Source organism: Anomaloglossus baeobatrachus, chromosome 1 (genome assembly GCF_048569485.1).
Source record: "Anomaloglossus baeobatrachus isolate aAnoBae1 chromosome 1, aAnoBae1.hap1, whole genome shotgun sequence".
Lineage (NCBI taxonomy): Eukaryota > Metazoa > Chordata > Amphibia > Anura > Aromobatidae > Anomaloglossus > Anomaloglossus baeobatrachus.
The window spans coordinates 867640745-867663252 of record NC_134353.1 but is presented as its reverse complement, the minus strand read 5'-3'; the positions used below and the strand labels follow the sequence as shown (position 1 = coordinate 867663252).

The window sequence follows — 22508 nt, the reverse complement described above, 5'->3', positions numbered from 1 at the left end:
TAGAGCCGTAACGGCTCCGTCCTACAGGTGGGCAACTGCCGCCTGAAGGACTCGCCTACCTAGGCTGGCATCTGCCGAAGCATAGGTATGCACCTGATAGTGCTTCGTGAAAGTGTGCAGGCTCGACCAGGTAGCTGCCTGACACACCTGCTGAGCCGTAGCCTGGTGTCGCAAGGCCCAGGACGCTCCCACGGCCCTGGTAGAATGGGCCTTCAGTCCTGAGGGAACCGGAAGCCCCGAGGAACGGTAAGCTTCGAGAATTGGTTCCTTGATCCACCGAGCCAGGGTTGACTTGGAAGCTTGTGTCCCTTTACGCTGGCCAGCGACAAGGACAAAGAGTGCATCCGAGCGGCGCAGGGGCGCCGTACGAGAAATGTAGATCTTGGCGGACGTTGGTTTCCTAGCCTGTCTCATAGTGGCAATGACCTCTTGAGATAATCCTGAGGACGCTAGGATCCAGGACTCAATGGCCACACAGTCAGGTTGAGGGCCGCAGAATTCAGATGGAAAAACGGCCCTTGAGACAGCAAATCTGGTCGGTCTGGCAGTGCCCACGGTTGGCCGACCGTGAGATGCCACAGATCCGGGTACCACGACCTCCTCGGCCAGTCTGGAGCGACGAGGATGACGCGGCGGCAGTCGGCCCTGATCTTGCGTAACACTCTGGGCAACAGTGCCAGAGGAGGAAACACATAAGGAAGCCGAAACTGCGACCAATCCTGAACTAAGGCGTCTGCCGCCAGAGCTCTGTGATCTCGAGATCGAGCCATGAATGCTGGGACCTTGTTGTTGTGCCGTGACGCCATTAGGTCGACGTCCGGCATCCCCCAGCGGCAACAGATCTCCTGAAACACGTCCGGGTGAAGGGACCATTCCCCTGCGTCCATGCCCTGGCGACTGAGAAAGTCTGCTTCCCAGTTTTCTACGCCCGGGATGTGAACTGCGGATATGGTGGATGCTGTGGCTTCCACCCACAGCAGAATCCGCCGGACTTCCTGGAAGGCTTGCCGACTGCGTGTCCCACCTTGGTGGTTGATGTAAGCCACCGCTGTGGAGTTGTCCGACTGAATTCGGATCTGCTTGCCTTCCAGCCACTGCTGGAACGCTTTTAGGGCAAGATACACTGCCCTGATCTCCAGAACATTGATCTGAAGTGAGGACTCTTGCTGAGTCCACGTACCCTGAGCCCTGTGGTGGAGAAAAACTGCTCCCCACCCTGACAGACTCGCGTCCGTCGTGACCACCGCCCAGGATGGGGGTAGGAAGGATTTCCCCTTCGATAATGAAGTGGGAAGAAGCCACCACCGAAGGGAAGCTTTGGTTGCCTGAGAGAGGGAAACGTTCCTGTCTAGGGACGTCGGCATCCTGTCCCACTTGCGTAGGATGTCCCATTGAAGTGGACGCAGGTGAAACTGCGCGAAAAGGACTGCTTCCATTGCTGCCACCATCTTCCCCAGGAAGTGCATGAGGCGCCTCAAGGGGTGTGACCGACCTTGAAGGAGAGATTGCACCCCTGTCTGTAGTGAACGCTGTTTGTCCAGCGGAAGCTTCACTATCGCTGGAAGAGTATGAAACTCCATGCCAAGATATGTCAGCGATTGGACCGGTGTCAGATTTGACTTTGGAAAATTGATGATCCACCCGAAACTCTGGAGAATCTCCAGAGTAACGTTGAGGCTGTGTTGGCATGCCTCTTGAGAGGGTGCCTTGACCAGCAGATCGTCTAAGTAAGGTATCACTGAGTGACCCTGAGAGTGGAGGACCGCAACTACTGTAGCCATGACCTTGGTGAAAACCCTTGGGGCTGTCGCCAGGCCGAACGGCAGTGCCGCGAACTGAAGGTGTTCGTCTCCTATGGCGAAGCGCAAGAATCGCTGATGCTCTGGAGCAATTGGTACGTGGAGATAAGCATCCTTGATATCGATCGATGCTAGGAAATCTCCTTGGGACATTGAGGCGATGACGGAGCGGAGGGATTCCATCCGGAACCGCCTGGTCCTTACGTGTTTGTTGAGCAGTTTTAGGTCCAAAACAGGACGGAAGGACCCGTCCTTCTTTGGAACCACAAACAGGTTGGAGTAGAAACCGTGGCCCTGTTGCTGAAGAGGAACCGGGACCACCACTCCTTCTGCCTTCAGAATGCCCACCGCCTGCAGAAGAGCCTCGGCTCGCTCGGGAGGCGGAGATGTTCTGAAGAATCGAGTCGGAGGACGAGAGCTGAACTCTATCCTGTTACCGTGAGACAAAATGTCTCTCACCCAACGGTCTTTTACTTGTGGCAGCCAGGTGTCGCAAAAGCGGGAGAGCCTGCCACCGACCGAGGATGCGGTGTGAGGAGGCCGTAAGTCATGAGGAAGCCGCCTTAGTAGCGGCACCTCCGGCGGTCTTTTTAGGGCGTGATTTAGACCGCCATGCGTCGGAGTTCCTCTGATCCTTCTGAGGCCTTTTGGACGAGGAGAATTGGGACCTGCCCGCACCCCGAAAGGACCGAAACCTCGACTGTCCCCTCCTCTGTTGGGGTGTTTTTGGTTTGGCCTGGGGTAAGGATGTTTCCTTTCCCTTGGATTGTTTGATGATTTCATCCAATCTCTCACCAAACAAACGGTCGCCAGAAAATGGCAATCCAGTTAAGCACTTTTTGGAAGCCGAATCTGCCTTCCATTCCCGCAGCCACAAGGCCCTGCGTATTGCCACCGAATTGTCGGCTGCAACCGCCGTACGGCTCGCAGAGTCCAGGACAGCATTAATAGCGTAGGACGCAAATGCCGACGTTTGAGAGGTTATAGACGCCACCTGCGGCGCAGACGTACGTGTGAGTGCGTCAATTTGCGCCTGACCAGCTGAGATAGCTTGGAGTGCCCATACGGCTGCGAATGCTGGAGCAAAAGACGCGCCGATAGCTTCATAGATGGATTTCAACCAGAGCTCCATCTATCTGTCAGTGGCATCCTTGAGTGAAGCTCCATCTTCCACTGCAACTATGGATCTAGCCGCAAGTCTGGAGATTGGAGGATCCACCTTGGGACACTGAGTCCAGCCCTTGACCACGTCAGGGGGGAAAGGGTAACGTGTATCCTTAAGGCGCTTGGGAAAAACGCTTATCTGGACAAGCTCGGTGTTTCTGGACTGCCTCTCTGAAGTCAGAGTGGTCCAGAAACATACTCTTTGTACGCTTGGGAAACCTGAAACGGAATTTCTCCTGCTGAGAAGCTGACTCCTCCACTGGAGGAGCTGAGGGAGAAATATCCAACATTTCATTGATGGACGACGCAATAAGATCATTCACTATGGCGTCCCCATCAGGAGTATCAAGGTTGAGAGCGGCCTCAGGATCAGAATCCTGATCAGCTACCTCCGCTTCATCATACAGAGAGTCCTCTCGCTGAGACCCTGAACATTGTGATGATGTCGAGGGGATATCATAGCGAGCTCGCTTAATCGGTCTGGGGCTGCGGTCCGTGTCAGAGACCTCACCCTGGGATCCATGAGACACCCCGGGAGGACATTGCTGTTCCAACTGAGGGGGACCAGGGGGCAATGATTCCACAGTGCCCCTGGCTTGAGATGCCGGCCTGGACTGCAAGGCTTCTAATATCTTAGCCATAGTCTCAGAAAGTCTTTCAGTAAAAACTGAAAACTCCGTCCCTGTCACCTGGACAGTGTTAACAGGTGGTTCTCCCTGGGCCGCCCTTAGCAGAGGCTCCGGCTGAGAAAATGCCACAGGGGCCGAGCATTGCACACAATGAGGGTCAGTGGAACCTGCCGGCAGTATAGCCGTACATGCTACACAGGCAGCATAGTAAGTCTGTGCTTTGGCACCCTTGCTATTTGTGGACGACATGCTGTTGTCTCCTCTGAGCAATACAGGAGGGTATATAGACAAAAATCAACAGTGCACCATACAGTGTAAAGTATAGTCTATAATCATATAATCTATAAGTACACTTCTGCACTAGTGGGGCCAGCACCACAGGTGCTGCTTACCGCCTTCGCAAAGCGGTTGTGTGGGCACCAGAAATCCTGCCTGGGTCTCCCTGAGCTTGTCTCTCCTCTCCAGCGTTAGCAGAGCTGAGAGGAATGGCTGCCGGCGTCCTGAGGAGAGGAGGGAGCCGTGGGCGTGACCCAGAAAAGTGCGGGAACTGGTGCCCCACTGTGCAGAGTGAGGGGGGTGGAGTATGCAAAGCATGCTCCAGCCCTCAGTGCTGCCGTCCTGTACAGCGTCCCGCCCTTCCCCTGACTGGCAGGGCTGGGGGCGGGAAGAAAACGAGACTAGGCCGCAAAAGCCGGGGACTCGAGTTATAAGCGCGGCCGCCGTATAAGCGCGGTCGGCGCGGAAGTCCCCGGCGCACTAACAGTCCCAGCCGCGCCGCAGTGATAACCATGGCAGCGGCGGTCAGCGCGGCAGTCCCCCTACACGAACACACTCAGCGACACTGAAGTGTGTAATGGCACAAACGCAGTCAGCGCTGCTGTCCCCAGTGCACTAGCACACCCAGCAATGCTGGAGTGTTGCTGTGCGCGGTCCCCACGGGGACACAGAGTACCTCAAAGTAGCAGGGCCATGTCCCTGAACGATACTCGGCTCCTATCCAGCATGGTCCTCAGGAGCTGTGGATGGAGCACGGTCTCCTGTGCCTGGAGACCGAAAAGATCCCACTTCACCCAGAGCCCTAATTGAGGGATGGGGAAGGAAAGCAGCATGTGGGCTCCAGCCTCCGTACCCGCAATGGATACCTCAACCTTAACAACACCGCCGACAAGAGTGGGGTGAGAAGGGAGCATGCTGGGGGCCCTGTTATGGGCCCTCTTTTCTTCCATCCGACATAGTCAGCAGCTGCTGCTGACTAAGCTGTGGAGCTATGCGTGCATGTCTGACCTCCTTCGCACAAAGCATAAAAAACTGATGAGCCCGTAGCAGTACGGGGGGTGTATAGGCTGAAGGGGAGGGGCTTTACACTTTTAGTGTAATACTTTGTGTGGCCTCCGGAGGCATAAGCTATACACCCAATTGTCTGGGTCTCCCAATAAGGAGCGACAAAGAAATATATATATATATATATATATATATATATATATATATTTTATTTATTTTTTATTTTTCTTTTAATATCTCAATGTAAAATGTTGGAGCCCCTAAAACCGCATGTACGAAAAAAATTCAGAAAGGCGAAAAAATGGCCTGGTATTCAACTGGTTAAATGCATCCTTTGACTTCTAGAACACCGACATATGTGGATTCTAGCATGTGCTCCACTTTCCATCGAAAATGTGCCCCCCCCCCCATACCTGCTGCAAGGCCTTCTCACAGTGCAGACAGGCGGTGGACACCTCGGATAAGAGGATGGTCATGTTCTCCTGTTGCTGCCGCAGCCAGATCAACTGTTCTCGCACGTGAGCGTCAACCACACTCAGCGCCATTTCTTCCTGGCGGCAGAGAGTTTCATGCAGGTCGGAAAAATACGCTCGGACACAAGAGCGGGCGTTCTCTGCCGTCCCTGGGACCTGTCAGGTGGGGAGAAGGAAACATTAGGCTGTGCCGGCTTTCAGATACTTTCCTTAATGCACAATTCAGAAATTGCCTGAATTCTCATACTGGAATTAGTAAAATAACTAGCAAAATAAAGCAGAAGGGGCAGATGACTGCTAAACTAAAGTAGATGTTCACCCGGAAAGACCATAATTTGGTTAAAGCAAAAGATTGCAATGTTGTGCTAATACATTGCAACCAGTGTTGCACAACCCAGAGGCCCGAGAGTATAGCAGTATACTGTGCTGTCAGCAGTCCCCTGCCAAATCCCTGCCACAAGTACCAAAATGGCAGACAAAGAGCCAGTTTTGGGCATTAGGCCCCCTGATGCCAAGATAGCCCATCGGCACAAAACGATGGCACTGCAGGGAGGTTGATGGGATGACAGGCGCTACCTCCGCCATCGTACACTAACACTTCACCCTGGCATCTAAAAGGTTAAATTGCTATGATTAGAGCAGGTCTGATGGGGCCAATTACAGGTGAGTGATAGCTAAATAAACACAGCTGGCACCTATGTATGGAGCGGGATTAGCTCCTGCACTCATTCAACACACTCCCAGCAGATGTCATTAAGAAGTTAAACGGGTTCTCCGGGGAAAAAGAAGTTATCAGCTATACATAGGATAGGTGATGACTAGTGATGAGCGAGCACTACCATGCTCGGGTGCTCGTAACTAGTGATGAGCGGGCACTAAAATGCTCAGGTGCTCGGTACTCGTAACTAGTGATGAGCGAGAACAACCATGCTCAGGTGCTCGATACTCTTAGCTAGTGACGAGTGAGCAATACCATGCTTGGGTGCTCGGTACTCGTAACTAGTGATGAGCGTGCACTACCATGCTCGGTACTCGTAGCTAGTGAAGAGCGGGCACTACCATGCACAGGTGCTCAGTACTCGTAACTAGTGACAAGTGGACACTATCATACTCAAGTGCATGGGATTAGTGAAGAGCGGGCACTACCATGCTCGGGTGCTCGGTACTCTTACTAGTGATGAGCGAGCACTACCAAGCTCGATACTCCTAACTAGTGAACAATGAGTACTACCATGCTCGGGTGCTCAGTACTCATAACAAGCAGTTGGATGCTTGGATGGGTGCGACTTGAGTACCTGAGTATAATGAAAGTCAAGGTGGAACTCAAGAATTTTTCCGTAAGATCTGGCAAAATGCTCAAGTTCTCAATTGACTTCCACTATCCTTGGTACACGAGTTGAGCCCATTTGACTGCTCATTACGAGTACCGTGCACCTGAGCATGGTAGTGCTCGCTCATCACCTATGATCAGTGGGAATGCTCAACCCCTGCTCAATTTATTCTCCATAGGGCTGCTGAGCGCTGCTTTTTATAACAGCCATATAAAAGATGGGGCGTCCACACTACCAGTCCATTATACCGGGGAAAAAAGCGCCCCATTTTGATGATCGGTGGGGGTTGACCTGTTGGTTCAGTTCTCCACAACAGTCACAGACTCTCATGTGGCTCTATGAGAAAATAAATTGCCCACCCCTGCTCTATAATATATACATTTTATATGTATAAATAATGATGTAACCAGTGGCATCACATTGCAAGTCTCCTACATGTTCGGTGTGGGCCATTCCAATTCCATCTTCCACAATCTGCTCTCCACCTTCGATCTGTTGGACGATGCCGGTGAGCTTTCTGGAATACTCGGAGATCTCTTCGGTGAAGCTTCTTATACAATGCGCCATGTCCAATATGGAGGCACGAATCTGGCTGGCTTCAGATTCTAGAACAGCATGCTTTATATAAAGAAAGAACAAATAAAATGTCAATGAAATTATGAAATAGAATACTTCTGCATTCATCTGTGAGATGTAACCAAAGCATCGAGGGTCCGACTAACACTGGGCTGCAGGGCTGTTTGTGTAGCAAAAGTTAGAATAGTATAAAAAAAACACAACCTAAGCAATATCCCTCACGCCGAGCGCATGCCCACTGCCGCTTTCTGTATCCTAACCTTCAGTGATGGTGCTGCCGCCAATCACCGGTGACCTCAGTCGTGTCCACCGCAATGGTCACATGTCCACGCTGAAACATCATCGCTGGAGGCCATGATACAGACACTGACAGAAGGCACCGGAGCAGGGAAGGATTGGCAAGATCATTATTAATCAGTGTTATTTCCTAAACATTTTTGGTTATAAAAACGATGAGGACTCGGACAACCCCATTAATGTAAAAGGCTTGTTTCACCTTCAATGCGTTAAATTACAAAGTGCTAGGAAAAACAAGAAATTTTGCTATTTACTTGACTGTAAAAAAAAAATCTCTCTGTTCTCAAAAATGAAGGATATGTATAATTCTTTTGTGTGCTGCTTGTAGCTTAGGTTATAGGCTAGCTCTGAAATTATCAGCGGTGGCCAGAGTCGTAAGCACAGAACGCTGTGCCTAGCAGGTTTTAGCTATACAGTATGAAAGATGGCAGGATCACCGGACGTGGCCTCTGCTTGTAGTATCGGAGAGCACATAGTTCGTACTAGCAGCGCAACCATGCCGCTGGTCCAAGCCATCAATCAGGAGCACACCGCCTCCTGAGTAAGGATGAAGCTGGGAGGCAGAGGAGCAGTGCGCTCCTGTTCAATAATATGAATAACCCTTTTAAGGGGGCTGTATATTTAGAGAAACTTTCAAAATGGGCTCCCTGGGGCAATCAGCTATTTGGCTTAGGTCGCATTCCCAGCACCTCAGGCAAATAGCCATCAAAGTCTCAGCCACCCAGTCATTGTCTCTGCAGGGGTAATGTAGTGTGACCCAGCAGCTGTTCAGATCAATAACTAAACCTGTAATACAAGGAAAGCTCAAGTCTGTAAGAATCAGCTGTCCAATGTGTCTCATAGAGGGCATTCTCCTACCTATGATGTTCAGGCAGGATATGGACAGAGGTTGTCTTTATGAGACCCCTCCAAGATCCATTTATCTTGAGGAGAGCCCTCCTGTCACTATGTGACTGCACACGTCATGCCGGGTCTGAGTCAACACTAGGTAAGCAGCGTAACACCAAGGTAACAATACAACAGTAGGCCCTGGCACTATGGAGAGAGGAGCTTACAGTTCCTAACAGTCACCTGAGGAGGCTGTTTCCTGCACTCCCTAACGTCTCTAGTCATATCCCCCACCCCCCCCTCATACGCCGATCGATCATGTGCCTAGGCCCTCACTGGCCCTGAATTCACCTTTACTATTGTAGGCCAGTGAGACGATAATCTCGCCACTGCAATACGACAACACAAGTTAGGAAAGGCACAACAAATAACACTCCACAGCTTCTCCAGCAGGAACTTCTCATCTTCTCTGAAGCCACACCTCAGCTTTCACCAGAGACTGGCTCCTTCCAAATGGAGAGCATAGGTATGAGCTATAGCCGGCATAGAGAGGAGTGAGGAGCAGATGTTTATAGCAGAAAGGAGTGGTTGCAGCTGAGGTTAGAACTACCTGTTAGATCACTGCAGGACAGAAAATGGATCTTAACCCCTTCAGTAGCAGAAGAAATTAAATATGCTCCAACTCAGGGTAAATGATGAGCGGGCACAAAAGCGGAACGGTGATCAACAACAAGCACAAACATTTGATCCCAGATCCCTCAGAGAACACATAAGGTTGTGACACACTCGTGAAACATACAAGATCCATTTATCTTAATAAGACCCCTGCAAGATCCATTTATCTTGGTTAGTCCCCTCCAAGATCCATTTAGGTCCAAACCTATATAAAACAGCAGCATTCCCCAACCTGTATAACTAAACTTATGTTTGCAATTTGCAGATGGTGATCACTCAGGCCAATAATTGGAAAGAGGTGGTTATATTTTTTTAAAAAATGTTAAGTGTTGCCCAAAGACATTGTAAGTCTATGATCAGTTTCAATGATGCTGGGGAGGACTCTCCGCTGATCGGCCAGCACAGCAGCCATGATGTTTGGAAGTCTCCCCATCAGTCACTGTTATTATCTAGTCATTTGTGTCTTGTAAAATGTCTGTGAAAATGATATCAACATAAATTATTACAAAATCTCCCTCCAGGAACCAACGTCACATGAAACTCGAGCACCGTGAGCCCAGGTTACCTTGTGGCCCTGATGTTTTCCATACTCTTTGCAGACACAGCACATCAATGGACTGGTCTGGCAGCCGTCTTCGAGACACACAAACTCTATGGCGTGGACCTGATGTTGGGTGCAGAGGGTCTTCTCATAAGGTTTGTCAGCTAAGGGCACACGCCTGTGTTTGGCTAGTGTCTTTGTGGAGTGGGTGTGCAGGGAGCAGTCGGCACACAGATGGGTCGCGCAGACAGTGCAGTATACGGACGCCACGTGGGCCTCATCTTCATCACAGCGCACAATACTCTGCGGAAAAGAAACAGCAAATTAGCTGAAGTATCCAAAATCAAGAGAAGGAGCAATGAGGTCACTGCAATGTTTATCCAGATCCCGCAGCTCAAATGTTTATTATTGCAGTGCAGCCCCATCCACAATTATGGAAATGAGCTGCAGAGGCAGGTGGGTGCATGGTGGGGTGGGTGCATGGTGGGTCCCATCATAAAAACCTGCACCACCAACATTCTGGAGGCAGCGAATATTACACTATTGAATTAATGACATCGAGAAAAAAAAAAAAAAATCACACCTGGAAAATGAGCCAAAAGGGAAAGGGTTTGGATTCTTTCAAATTAAACACCTTTATTCCTTTAGGCCTAAAAATATAAAATGAAAACTTTTTTTTTTAAATATTTTTGTTGGGGTTTTTTTGTGTTTTCACTGCATTTTCAGGGCAGGTCTTCATTTTTTGGTGCAGTTCTGCTCATTTCTTTACATATTAATTTTTCACATTACGTGTGTGTGTGTATGTGTATAATATATACATATATACACACACACACACATATATATATTACACACACACAGTATCCCCTATAGACAGTCGCACAAACGCATATTAGTCATAGGGTCCGATTCATCATTTGCGATTTATTGACGTTACTTTTATTTTTGTCTTGTGGTTTTTGATTACTTTTTCTTTTTGCACTAAATTTGTCCAAATGGAAAACAAAAAGGAAAACAAAAACCAACAAACCACAAGCTACTACATGATATGAAATACATTATATGGAATTAATGAATTTTTATGTATAAAAGATGTGCAAATTTAAATATAGATAAACAGCTCCTACAGCTATTTAGCCAAAGGAAAAATTGAGCCCTATTTTTAATAACCAGCACGTAAATAAGTAAAGCAGACAGCTAGGGGCTGCTTTTGTAAGGGTGGGAAGGTCCATGGTTATTTAGCCCTTCCCAGGCCCCCCAAAAGAGCAGCCCACAGCCACTCCAGAAGTAGCACATTCATTCGATGCACCAATTCTGGCACAGGACCTGGCTCTTTCCATTACCTTTGTGCAGTTGAAATTGGGGTAATGGTTTATGGGGTGCAAGGGTGGCTCAGTAGTTAGCACTTCAGTTTTGCAGCACTGGGGTCCTAGGTACAAATCCCCCACCAAGGACAACATCTGCAAGGAGTGTGTATGCTCTCAGTGTGGTTGCGCAAGATTCCTTCAGGGTCTTTAGTTTCCTCCCACATTCCATAGACATACTGATAGGAATTTAGATTGCGAGCGCCGATGGAGACACTGTTGCTGATGTATATAAAGCAATATGGAATTAACGGAGCTATACAAGTGAATAAATGTTATAATGGGGTTGATGGCAGCTGTGAATTGACAACTGGCATCAAGCCTTGCTAATAGTAAATGGTAAGCATCAGACACCCCCTTTTACTAACCCAGGATATGTAAATAGAAAAGAATATATGGTATATATATATTTTATTTAAAAAAAAAAACAACACCAAACACTAGCCCTTATTCACCAATTTATTAAAAAAATAAAAATAAAAGAAAAAAAAAAAGCGATGAAGTTCCAACGATCCACATGGAGGTCCCACGACCTTCCACAAAAGCAAACCTGAAAGACAGAAAGAGAATTAAAGAAATAGAGGACACAATTCATCAATCACTTTTTTCCCCAAATAAACCTACACAGCTCCGACATAGCCCCCATAACGTTTTCCAGCTTAGTGACCCAGCCTATTAAGAACATTCAGAGAATGAGCCCCATAAGCTTGAACAGCAGCCACTGTTTGCTCTCACGCTGCACAAGGATAATAATGCATGCAATTTTGGTGCGTTTTTATTTCCCCCATACATTTTTTTTGTGAAGTCAATGCCTCGAAGGGCAAAAAAACAAAACAAAACAAAACCTCGGACTTTGCTGGCTTCAGGATAGGCACGCAGCTTTCTCCAGAAGCACATCAAAAATTGCAGACGTTCTTCATACGCTGGACCACTGAGTCAGGAAATGTCATGGGACCTCCATGTGGATTACAACTGAACTAAAAGACTTAATAAATTGCTGAATGAGGGTTAAGGCCCCGTTACACGCTACGATTTATCTGTCGATATGTCGTCGGGGTCATGGTTTTCGTGACGCACTTCCGTCTATGTTAGTGACGTCGTTGTGTGTGAAACCTACAAGCGACTCCCAACGATCTTAAAAATTTGCGAAAATCATTAATCGTTGACACATCGTTCATTTTCAAAATATTGTTCGTCGGTTCAAAAGCAGCAGACATATTGCTACGTTTGACACCCTGCCAACGACAAACATCCTTAGTGCGTCCGTCATCAGCGACGCGGGCGTGTCGTTACGAGCAATGCTCTACGCCTCCTCCGCTCTGATTGGTGGTACCAACTGTGTTCTGATTTGGCAGCCGTGGTTGATAAGGTGGACACAAAGTTTCATTGACGTCCTTTGTGGCTGCCCACGGTCCTGTGTGCGTTTCATTACAGAGCTCTGCTGTGACGGGTGTTATTTCATTTTCGGCTACTATCTTTTGTCCTGGTTGTTTGCATCTTTTGGTTAGGTTTATATCTGTGTATAAATGATTTTTTATACCTTGTTTTTGTGCATACTTCCGGAGTTTAAAAAACCCACTGAGCCTTATCCTGCATTGTTCACATGTTCATACACCTGTAAGCACATGTTGGCTGCATGTTTTGTTGTTTGTTTTTTTTGGTTTTTATACAATTAAGGTTTTTGAAAAAAAATATAAAAAAAACCATCCAAGATGTTTATTACATTAAAAACCTTTCATAGCCACCAACATACAAGTCCAGCCTGATGGAGGTCATAAACCATGTCATTGTCAAAATACTTTGGTCAAGTAACGAATATTGGTAATCCAGTTTTGATGCATAGGCATTTGCCTAAGGAATAATAGCACAGTGAAGTACAGATATATGCCTATGTGGCATGCATTTGTATCTTTAAAAGCTAAAACATTTGCCATGTCAGATGTTAGTGGCCTATGTTTAAAAATGATATGAAAGCCCTAGTGGCCTTCATACATACAGACCCAAAAACAGCATCATAACAATGACACATCCACAAAGGTCTACGTTAAGCCACACAATCCTAACACACTTCGCCGTGTTCCACCAGCGTTTACGTTTGGTCAGAGAAGCCGACCTGCGTCTCGGAACCTGCGTGATATCTAATTTTGCAACTGTACTCACGAAGTCGCAGAGGTGGAAAATATGGGACGCATCGTATGATTAGTGGATGGCATTAGACAGTGACGTCATGACGCCTCTTCCTGCGTCGGCCTGCCCAGTCTACAATATAAGCGTCAGATTAACAAAGTTAATCAGGATGGCATCCCGCCAGCGAGGCACTGTATGGGGTGAAGGCAAGATAACATACCTTGTGGATCATATGGATGCCTTGGATTACGCCTGCCATAGGGTGCATAAGCGCCCCATGGCCCACAAAAGGGCAGTCCTGTGCAAGATCCGCCGAGGCCTAGCCAGCCAGTATAGAGTTGTCCGTTCAAGCATGTAGGTCCGAAAAAAGTGGGCGGACCTGTTTTATCGGTCAGCATCAAGGATAGAAAATATCCGCACCTCTTTACGCAGGCAGCGTGGTGAGTGTTTACTGTGTAAACATGTCATAGTCTTTTTACAAACATATAAGCTTAATGCGTCTTGTATATATGTAAGTCAGGCGTGGCCGAGGCATGAGACCCTCACAAACGCAAAGGGAAACACCAGGTCTGTTACGGGGGCCTCAACATAACGCACATGCGCATGTAAAAATCACATGCGTATCAAAAATGACGCATATTGCAGGGATGATTAGCCATTACATCCACACTTGATGCAGCAAGGTAATTTTTTCTAGGATGTGCATAGGGCTGTACTTTAGGACAAATATGCAGGGTTTGTTGAACACTTCTTGGTGTGTTTAGATATACCATGATCAGTAGGTTACCACAATGAAACCATGGTGACCGTGCTAATTAATGGAGCTAGGTTGGCAAAAGTAATGTTGAAAACATTATTATTCAAAGGACTAGGATAGACTCCTCATAGCTGTCGTTTGTTGTCTTCATACAATAGGACAAGAAGTTTTGCAAATGCAACAGCATGATGGAACCCCGTCACCTCCTGCCTCCCCATCAGGAACACCTACTCATACCTAGACCCCTTCCAACGCAGCCACACCATCCCCTGCTGCCACCCCTCCTGTGTCCTTAAGCCCCTCGCCCCCTGCAACAAGTTTTTTAGCTGCCAACCCACCACATGCATAAATTATTATTTATTTATAGAGCACCATTAATTCCATGGTGCTGTACATGAGAAGGGGTTACATACAAAATACATATACAAGTTACAGTAGACAGACTAGTACAGAGGGAAGAGGGCCCTACCCTTGCGGGCTTACATTCTATAGGATTATGGGGAGGAGACAATAGGTGGGGTGTAGGTCAGGCAGCAGCTCCGCACGGTGGTCGGGCGGCAGCTCCGCACGGTGGTCGGGCGGCAGCGAGTTCATTGTAGATTGTAGGCATTTCTGAACAGGTGGGTCCTCTCCAGGACAATGTAACTCACCTGCCTCAATACAGGAGATAGGTGCAGGCTCTCCTCAAGGCGAGTTGCCGGCTTAGTACCTTGTCAGTGGTAATCATCCTTGCGACATGGTTTGGTCAAGGTTGATTCCCAGTGTTCACATATGGCTGATTTTGTGTTCCCCTAGCCTTTGGAACCACGGAAGCAGGATGGGAGAGGAGTTCAGCTTCCGATACAGATGAGGACCATGACCGTCCCCACATTCGGAAGTGTACCTTAAAAACAGGATAATTTTGAGGTTTTCCGTTTGAGAAATGTTAAAAAGGTTAAACCATCCCATTCCATCTACAGGATACCCCAGAATCCATGATGTGTGGGCATCGACAAGGAGGCTGAGGGCTGCAGCCCAAGAACATAAGGATGTTGTTCGTCGTTACATGGAGGGGCCTTGATGCGGCAAGACGCAACTGGTTTTAGCTATGTAAATGTTGTTTGAAAGTTTAACTAAAGGCTACTTTACACGCTGCGATATCGGTCCCAATATCGCTAGCGTGGGTACCCGCCCCCATCTGTTGCGCGACACGGGCAAATCGCTGCCCGTGCCGCACAACATCACTCAGACCCGTCACACATACTTACCTGCCCAGCGACGTCGCTGTGAGCAACGAACCGCCTCCTTTCTAAGGGGCAGTCCGTGTGGCGTCACAGAGACGTCACTGAGCAGCCGCCCAATAGCAGCGGAGGGACGGAGCTGAGCGGGATGTAAAATCCCACCCACCTCCTTCCTTCCGCATAGCGGCCGGGAGGCAGGAAAGGAGAGGTTCCTCGTTCCTGCGGCGTCACACATAGCAATGTGTGCTGCCGCAGGAGCGACGAACTACATTGTTACTGCTGCAGTAACGATAATCAAGAATGGACCCCCATGTCACCGATGAGCGATTTTGCACGTTTTTGCAACGATGCAAAATCGCTCATCGGTGTCAAACGCAGCAACATCGATAATGTGGCTGGATGTGCGTCACAAATTCCGTGACCCCAACGACTCCGCATTAGCGATGTCGCAGCGTGTAAAGCCCCCTTTAGGCTTGTTTAAAACACACACAAACAATAAAAAAAAAAAACACGTTGACTTTGTTAAACGCTTTCTTAACTTCATGGGTAGACACAGCCATTAGGTCAAAATGCGAGAAGTATACAAGGCACTCCCAAGATGATTTGAAGAAATATTTATTCATGTGTGTAACAACCTATGGCAGCCCCCATACAGCAGTGGATTCCGCGTCTGACAGCCCACACAGCGTTTTCCCTCACATATGTGCTACTGAGGAAGGTCCACATAGGACCGAAAACGTTTTTGTTACGCACATGAATAAATATTTCTTCAAATCATCTTGGGAGTGCCTTGTATACTTCTCACTGTTTGGCTTTGGAACTTGAAGTGCACCCCAATATCTCCTAGACGCATATATAGGACGTGCCATTCTCTTCTTGCTATTAGGTCAAAATGCGACCTGGAAACACACAAAGCAAACATATGTTGTTAACCGAAGACATCTATTGGAACATCGAGCAAGACATCTTATTAAAAGCGCCCAGCAAGAACAAGGCCACTATGATCCGCCGCAAGGAGAAAATGTGGACCATCAGTGTGTGTTTGCAAGTTGGAAACGTGACAAGGACCTTTAATACATGTGACCATTATTACAAAACATGAAGAACACAAAAACTATTTTTCACACCAAAAATAAAAACAAATTTAAAATCACATGTTAACAATCACAAATCATAATATACAAAAATAAAGTATACCCAGCTGGGTTGCAAATTCATTTTGGAAGAAAATAAATAAATTCAATTTGGCCCTTCAGATGATTTGGCCGATGAGCCATGCACATGTTAACTTCCCATTTTTTGCTTTTTACTCTGGGAAGACCTGCCTCTTCGCAAGCTGGTGGGCACTGTGAGGCTAGTAGGAATTTGAGGGGAAAAATGGATATTCTCCTGCTGGGAGCCAGAACATGGCCCTGCCTGCTCCCCTACAGCAAGTGATGATGTGGCTGTCAAGAGCCCAGCTTTGGCCGCCCGTAATACAGCAATGATAATACGTTGGGCATGTTCTCTTTGGGAAACATTCAACTTCCGGAGCTCATCGTCCAGGAAGTGGCAGAATCCGCTTATTGCTGGCCTATTATATTGCTCAAGTATTGATTGGCAGAGGCCAACCAGGTCACTTGACCATGAGGCAGTGGATGATTCTCTTCGTCTTGCATGCAGCCGCATAGGCATGGATGAGGGGCTAGCCGCTTCATGTACTACCTCCCCTGTTTCCGGCATTAATGATGGCGTAGCACTGGGCCCGGGCTGTGTTATGGATTCCAGACTTTCTTCCTGTTGGTATAAAATAAATGGGTAATTATGTGAAATATTAGCAAACAACAGGTACTACATACATTGAGCAAATACATCAGGGTGGGCGGCACAGTGGCTCAGTGGTTAGCACTGCAGTCTTGCAGCGCTCGGGTCCTGGGTTCGAATCCCACCAAGGACACTATCTGCAAGGAGCTTGTATGTTCTCCCCGTGTTTGCGTGGGTTTCCTCCGGGTTCTCTGGTTTCCTCCCACAGTCCAAAGACATACAGATAGGGAATTTAGATTCTGAGCCCCAATGAGGACAGTGTTCCTGATGCATGTAAAGCGTTGCAGAATATGTTAGCGCTATATAAAAAGAAAGGGTGTGGCCAAGGGATTAAAAGGTGCAACACACACACATGGAGACCCATGCAGTTATACCATATGTGAGGGGGTTTATAAAACAAGATTTGGCTGATAATATTTAAACCTGCTGATTACATACATAACACCACAACAGTGATGTTGACAAATGAACAGGACTGGAAGGCCATTATTAGAGACATTAGCTAAATTTCCAAGGGGCACAACAGGGTTTAATTTCAAAAGGTGATTTTGCCAAGACAAATTAAATTCCATATTTTACAATTTTTTAAAAAAATACTTACATCCTCAACCAGACTCGGGGGGGGGGGGGGGAATCATCATCATCATCAAGGTCCTCCTCCTGCAGGGACATCATGCTGGTCATGGGACGAGGAATCTCCTGGTCCCTTATGAACAAAAGTAGGTCATAGTACCATAGGCGTGGTACATAGACTTCCGCCGTGCCTGGCCCGGACCTCTGCCAATCTTCTACCTTATTCATTTCTTTTTTAAAAATGGTGCGGAGGGTTTTTTTTTTGTTTGTTTTTTTTTACACTACATACTTGTCAGCAGGTTCTGTTGGGTAATGCTTTTTTAAATACAGCAACAAGCTGCAAATACGCGGCTTTTTTTTTTGCTGCTTGTTGCTGTATTCGGCTGATTTAATCCTCCACAAACATGGTAGGGTCCGGTACTTTTCTATAAACTCCCTTATCAAGGATTCATTTTGGGGGCCAGACATCTGTAAAAGGTAAAAAAAAAAAAAAAAACCCTTGGAGAACACAGAAAGGCGTAAAGGATGACACAAAACAGATCACGCGTGCGGCAGCGGTGGTTGCGTCACACGGGGCAGCCGCAAATGCGGCCTTTTATTTCACAGACAAGCAATCACGTAACAGAAGACTGGAGGAGATTCAAACAGTATGGAAGTTGGGGCGTGTAGAGGGCAAGGCAATCACACGCCAGGGTGTATGCCATGGACAATTATACGCCTCTGACGTTGCTGGAATCGTTGGGAGGAATGCTATGTGACAGTGTCCACCTCGGTCAAACAATAGATCGCAGAACGATGTAGCGTCGTTTGTGAGATGGGTACATGCGACCGCTACAAAACGACCTATGAGCGATCTCGGCAAATCGTATCAACGATCTGGGCGTGTCACAGTTAACGAGATCGCTAGCGATATCGTTGTGTGTAAAGCGGTCTTTAGAGTAAGGGGTTTTTTTTTTTTTTGAACTGGAATATATTTGTGTGCGGGGGGGGGGGAGGTGTTTTCTGATTTACATTTACTGGGCTAGTAATAGGGATGCCTGATAGATGCCCACCCATACTACCACCAGGGCTTGATGCCAGCTGTCAATTCACAGCTGCCATCGAACCCCACAAACCATTGCCTTGATTTCCCAGTTGCCCTAGTGCTGTGGTAGAGCTGGGTTCAGCGCCAGAATTGAAGCATCTAACGGATATGCCAGTAATGGGGTGGCTGTGCGACCTGCTGTTTTTTGGGGGTATTTTTAGGCTATGAAGGGCCAAATAAACATGAGCCTTCCCACCCTAATATCAGACCACAGCTTTGCACATTTTACACAAATATATAAACACTTTTTTCTAGTACCCATCACACAGATGGCCAAAAATAGACAGTGCAACACATAAGGGGTTTTTTGGGTTTTTTTTTTTTTTTTTTTTTACATGAACATGTGAAGGGACCTAATAGAGGAGGATGATTTTGCTTGATTGTTGTGTTTTCTGTCATTTTAGACCTTGGCCATGGGAAGACTAAACCTTCTGCCCAATTCTGGAGAAGCATTACAGAACCGGTTCTTTCCTACACGATTTGTATGTACATACACAGTCCAGGAATATTCCTACTGTATGGTAAGCAGCAAAAATAGCAATATCCTTTCCATATTGGGATAATCATATTGTGAAAATGTAAAAAGAGAATTGCTATGGGTAGCTAGAAGATAACCACACACAATTTGCGTCAAACACATTTTAATACCGCACATGACTAAAGTGCAAAAATAATGTTAAATCTTTGGCATATCGGCTGATGGGCTCATGATGGCAGAGTACAGTGACACTGAAAATGTATTGAGGGGTTAGGTTATTACAAGGAGTAGACATAAGGATGAACATTGATGGGGGTGGAGGGACATAGAAGTTAATTGACCCCCCCACCCCGATCTGCCAGGTGACGAGTCTTAAACCATGACTATTCCTAAAATCGTCTCATCTGATCTTTCAATCTCTGTAGGTCTTCAAAGACATCCCAAGACCTGAAGAGACTTGTTCTGATGGAAACAAAATAACAGTTAAATGCTTTGGATAATAAGACACAAACTTGCTGTTCTAGGTAGAAATAAGAGCAGGAGAGTATACCATAGTAATAGAAGATACTGAAGTGCAAGAAGGTCTGTCATCTTCATGGAGGCACCAGCTTCTGAGGGAGTCACAAATTCATCACCATTGCATCTGGGTTTGTCTTCCTGTAAGAAGAGTCAGACTTGTATATTTGATGCCTCCACTTAGCCCCCCACCCCCACCCCTTATGCCTATTCTCTTAAAAAATAAATAAATAAATTAGGGGGCCACAAGCAGTGGACACTTCTGCTCCATGAATATTGGCTTGTATTAAGGAGGCCCTGAAGCTACCCTTGACATGTAGGTTTCGTATCCCCTGCAAAAGCAATGCGTTTACTCCTAGAAATGTAATCAGAAATTACATACATACAGGGTTCTTACGCTAATCACTTCTGGGCTTTGACTTGCACCCTACAATAAAAAAGTATGAGATAACAAAAGGGGGCTGTCCAGCACATTGCCATCAATAGGGGATCTGCCACTCGCTACCCCCCACAGGTGCAGCTCAGTTGAGTCACTATACAGACTGGTGGAGCTGTGCTGTTCCAGCCTTTGCACTGGTTACATCTATCCTCAGCGGGACCTGCTATACAGTGAAGGGGTGCCAGGTATCAGACCCCCCCCCACAGTCTTAGGTGGGCTTCACATCAGCAGCATTCTGCCGTAATGCCGGATCCAGCACAAATGCGTTTCACTTCAATGCATTTCCTATGGACTGACTCACGGGAAGATCCAGTCACATGCGGTTGCGTGCGTCATACACAACCGCATGTGACCGAAACTTGCCGCGAGTCCATAGGAAATACAATGAAGTGAAACGCATTGGTGCCCAATCCGGCATTGTGGCAGAATACAGTTGATGTGAAGCCTGCCTTACTGATCACCTAATTTAAAGGCCAAGCCATCAATATCAGTTTTGGACAATCCCTTAAAATAAAAGCCATGTCTTAGTTTCCAGTAATCAGGGAGAAAAATTCTATAATTATTGAAATGATAGCAGCACTTACCATTTCTAGCCCGCTGTTCCTCTTTGAGCTGTTCAGTCCACTTGGCAATGCAGGGAGTCGGTGAAGTGTGCGATTAGGGAAAAATTGGCTCATTCTTGCCAATATGTAACACACACACACTGGACGATGTGCCGAGTCTTCACAGACTGGACACTTTCTGCATCAGGATCCTTCTTTAGCAAATGAATAAGACTTATCAATGGCATTGATAAAAAAAGTCAATGACTCGATAAGGAAAACGTCTGCATTTTTCCGTAGAATCAAAAGATATGAAGGTAGAGAAGAGGGTAGATGTCAGAAGCGATGCTCTGATCTAGACTCCATCATCCAGAGACGTGTTAAGACCAGGTACATGTCCATTCTGCCACCGAATGAATAGATGGAAAGTCAATCTGAACTCCTGTTATAAATCCTCGAAGGTTTGAAAGACGTTACAATTTGTGCTTCCTCCATTGCTCCCTGGAGGAAGCACATGGCGAAACACCTGATGACACACGGTTACAGCCAACCACCGAGCACAGTCCTGTGACATCCAGACAAGAGTCATCACTGCTGGAGCCAGCACAGGGCCGTCTGACACAGAGAACCACCATGTTTGTGGCTGTATACCACCCCAAGCCTTAGATGTAATACTGGAAAACCCCTTTAAAAATGTGTGTGATGTGTCAAGCAGGGAAAGGAGAATTATTTTTTTTCTGAACATTATGTGTTATTTATTAAGCACAGTGATGTTTAATAGAGCATCGTATCCCGGAAATACAATGGAAGGTTATGGATCACACAAAAGGCAATTGTAACTGTATAAACAGTAGGACAGGAGGAGTAACCAAACATATGGCCAGCTCAAAAATACTGACGATTGCAATTTGTAATGTTATTTTCCATATATAATACCTCTGTTTTCTGATTTCGATTTCCAATATTGTCTAGTTATTTTGAAGAGTTTCTCTAAATTTAGGAAAAAAAAAAAAAAAAAAAAAAAACACAACCACCCAATCTCATCAGGTTTTTGCGCTGTAATCTGAAGGCAGCATGAGGTAGGGGGTGAGACCCGAATTTCAGCATTGTGTCACTTAAAGGGAACCTGTCATCAGAAATTGAGCTTTAAACCTAAAAGTTTCCCCCTCTGCAGCTCCTGGGCTGCATTCTAGCAAGGTTCCTGTACTTTTTGTGCCTCCTTTTAAACCAAATTAAACACTTTATAAAGTTGTACCTTTTTGTCTGCAATTCTTGTAAATCGTCCATGGGGGCGGTCTCTGTTGCGTCCGTTACTGTCCCTCCTTCTGGTTTACGCCGTCCCCCCTTGCTTCATTTCATAGATCAGGACACCGCCCACTGCGCCCGAGGTCCCGTGCACGCGAGGACTGCTGGTGACGTGGTCGCAGGCACGATATTATGGGCGGCACTGTGAATGCATCACAAGTGCCCGCCCATAATACCGTGGCCGCGCTCTCCCCTTTGCCTCCTGTGTTCTGCGCAAGCGCTGGCCAAATGATCCGACGTCACCTTTCCCATTTTGCCCTGCAGCAGGAAATAGATGGGAGGAGCGGATCAGGCCACCACAGGTTACGAGGAGACGCTTGCGCAGAACGCAGGAGGCAAAGGGGAAAGTGCGGTCACGAGGTTATGGGCGCACTTGCTGATGACACCCACAGCGCCGCCCATAACCTCGTGCCCGCGCAAAGCGTCACCAGCGGTCACACAGTGCACGGCACCGCTACAGTCGCACAGCGCATGTGCGGGACCACGGGCGCCCAGGGGCGGCGTCCTGAGGTTTGAAATTCAGCGTTCGGGGGCGGCGTAAATCGGCAGGAGGACAACAACGGACATCAGGCAGCCCGCCCCCATGGATAATTTTCAAAATTTGCATACGAAAAGGTACAAGTTTATAAAGTATTTATTTTGGTATAAAAGGGGCCACAAAAACTATAGGAACCTTGCTAGAATGCAGCCCAGGAGCTGCAGAGGG

The 22508-nt window shown here is 47.2% G+C and overlaps 1 protein-coding gene across 1 annotated transcript in view; it reads right to left on the bottom strand.

Annotated features, from left to right (window-relative positions):
• TRIM23 (tripartite motif containing 23) overlaps positions 1–22508 on the bottom strand; it is a 77052-nt gene that overhangs the window by 30625 nt on the left and 23919 nt on the right. The window contains exons 4-6 of the mRNA XM_075326154.1: positions 9619–9897; positions 7113–7295; positions 5287–5502 (exon numbers count right to left, since the gene is read on the bottom strand). Coding sequence (XP_075182269.1) covers positions 5287–5502; positions 7113–7295; positions 9619–9897 — 678 coding nt within the window. The remainder of the gene's footprint in view (positions 1–5286; positions 5503–7112; positions 7296–9618; positions 9898–22508) is intronic.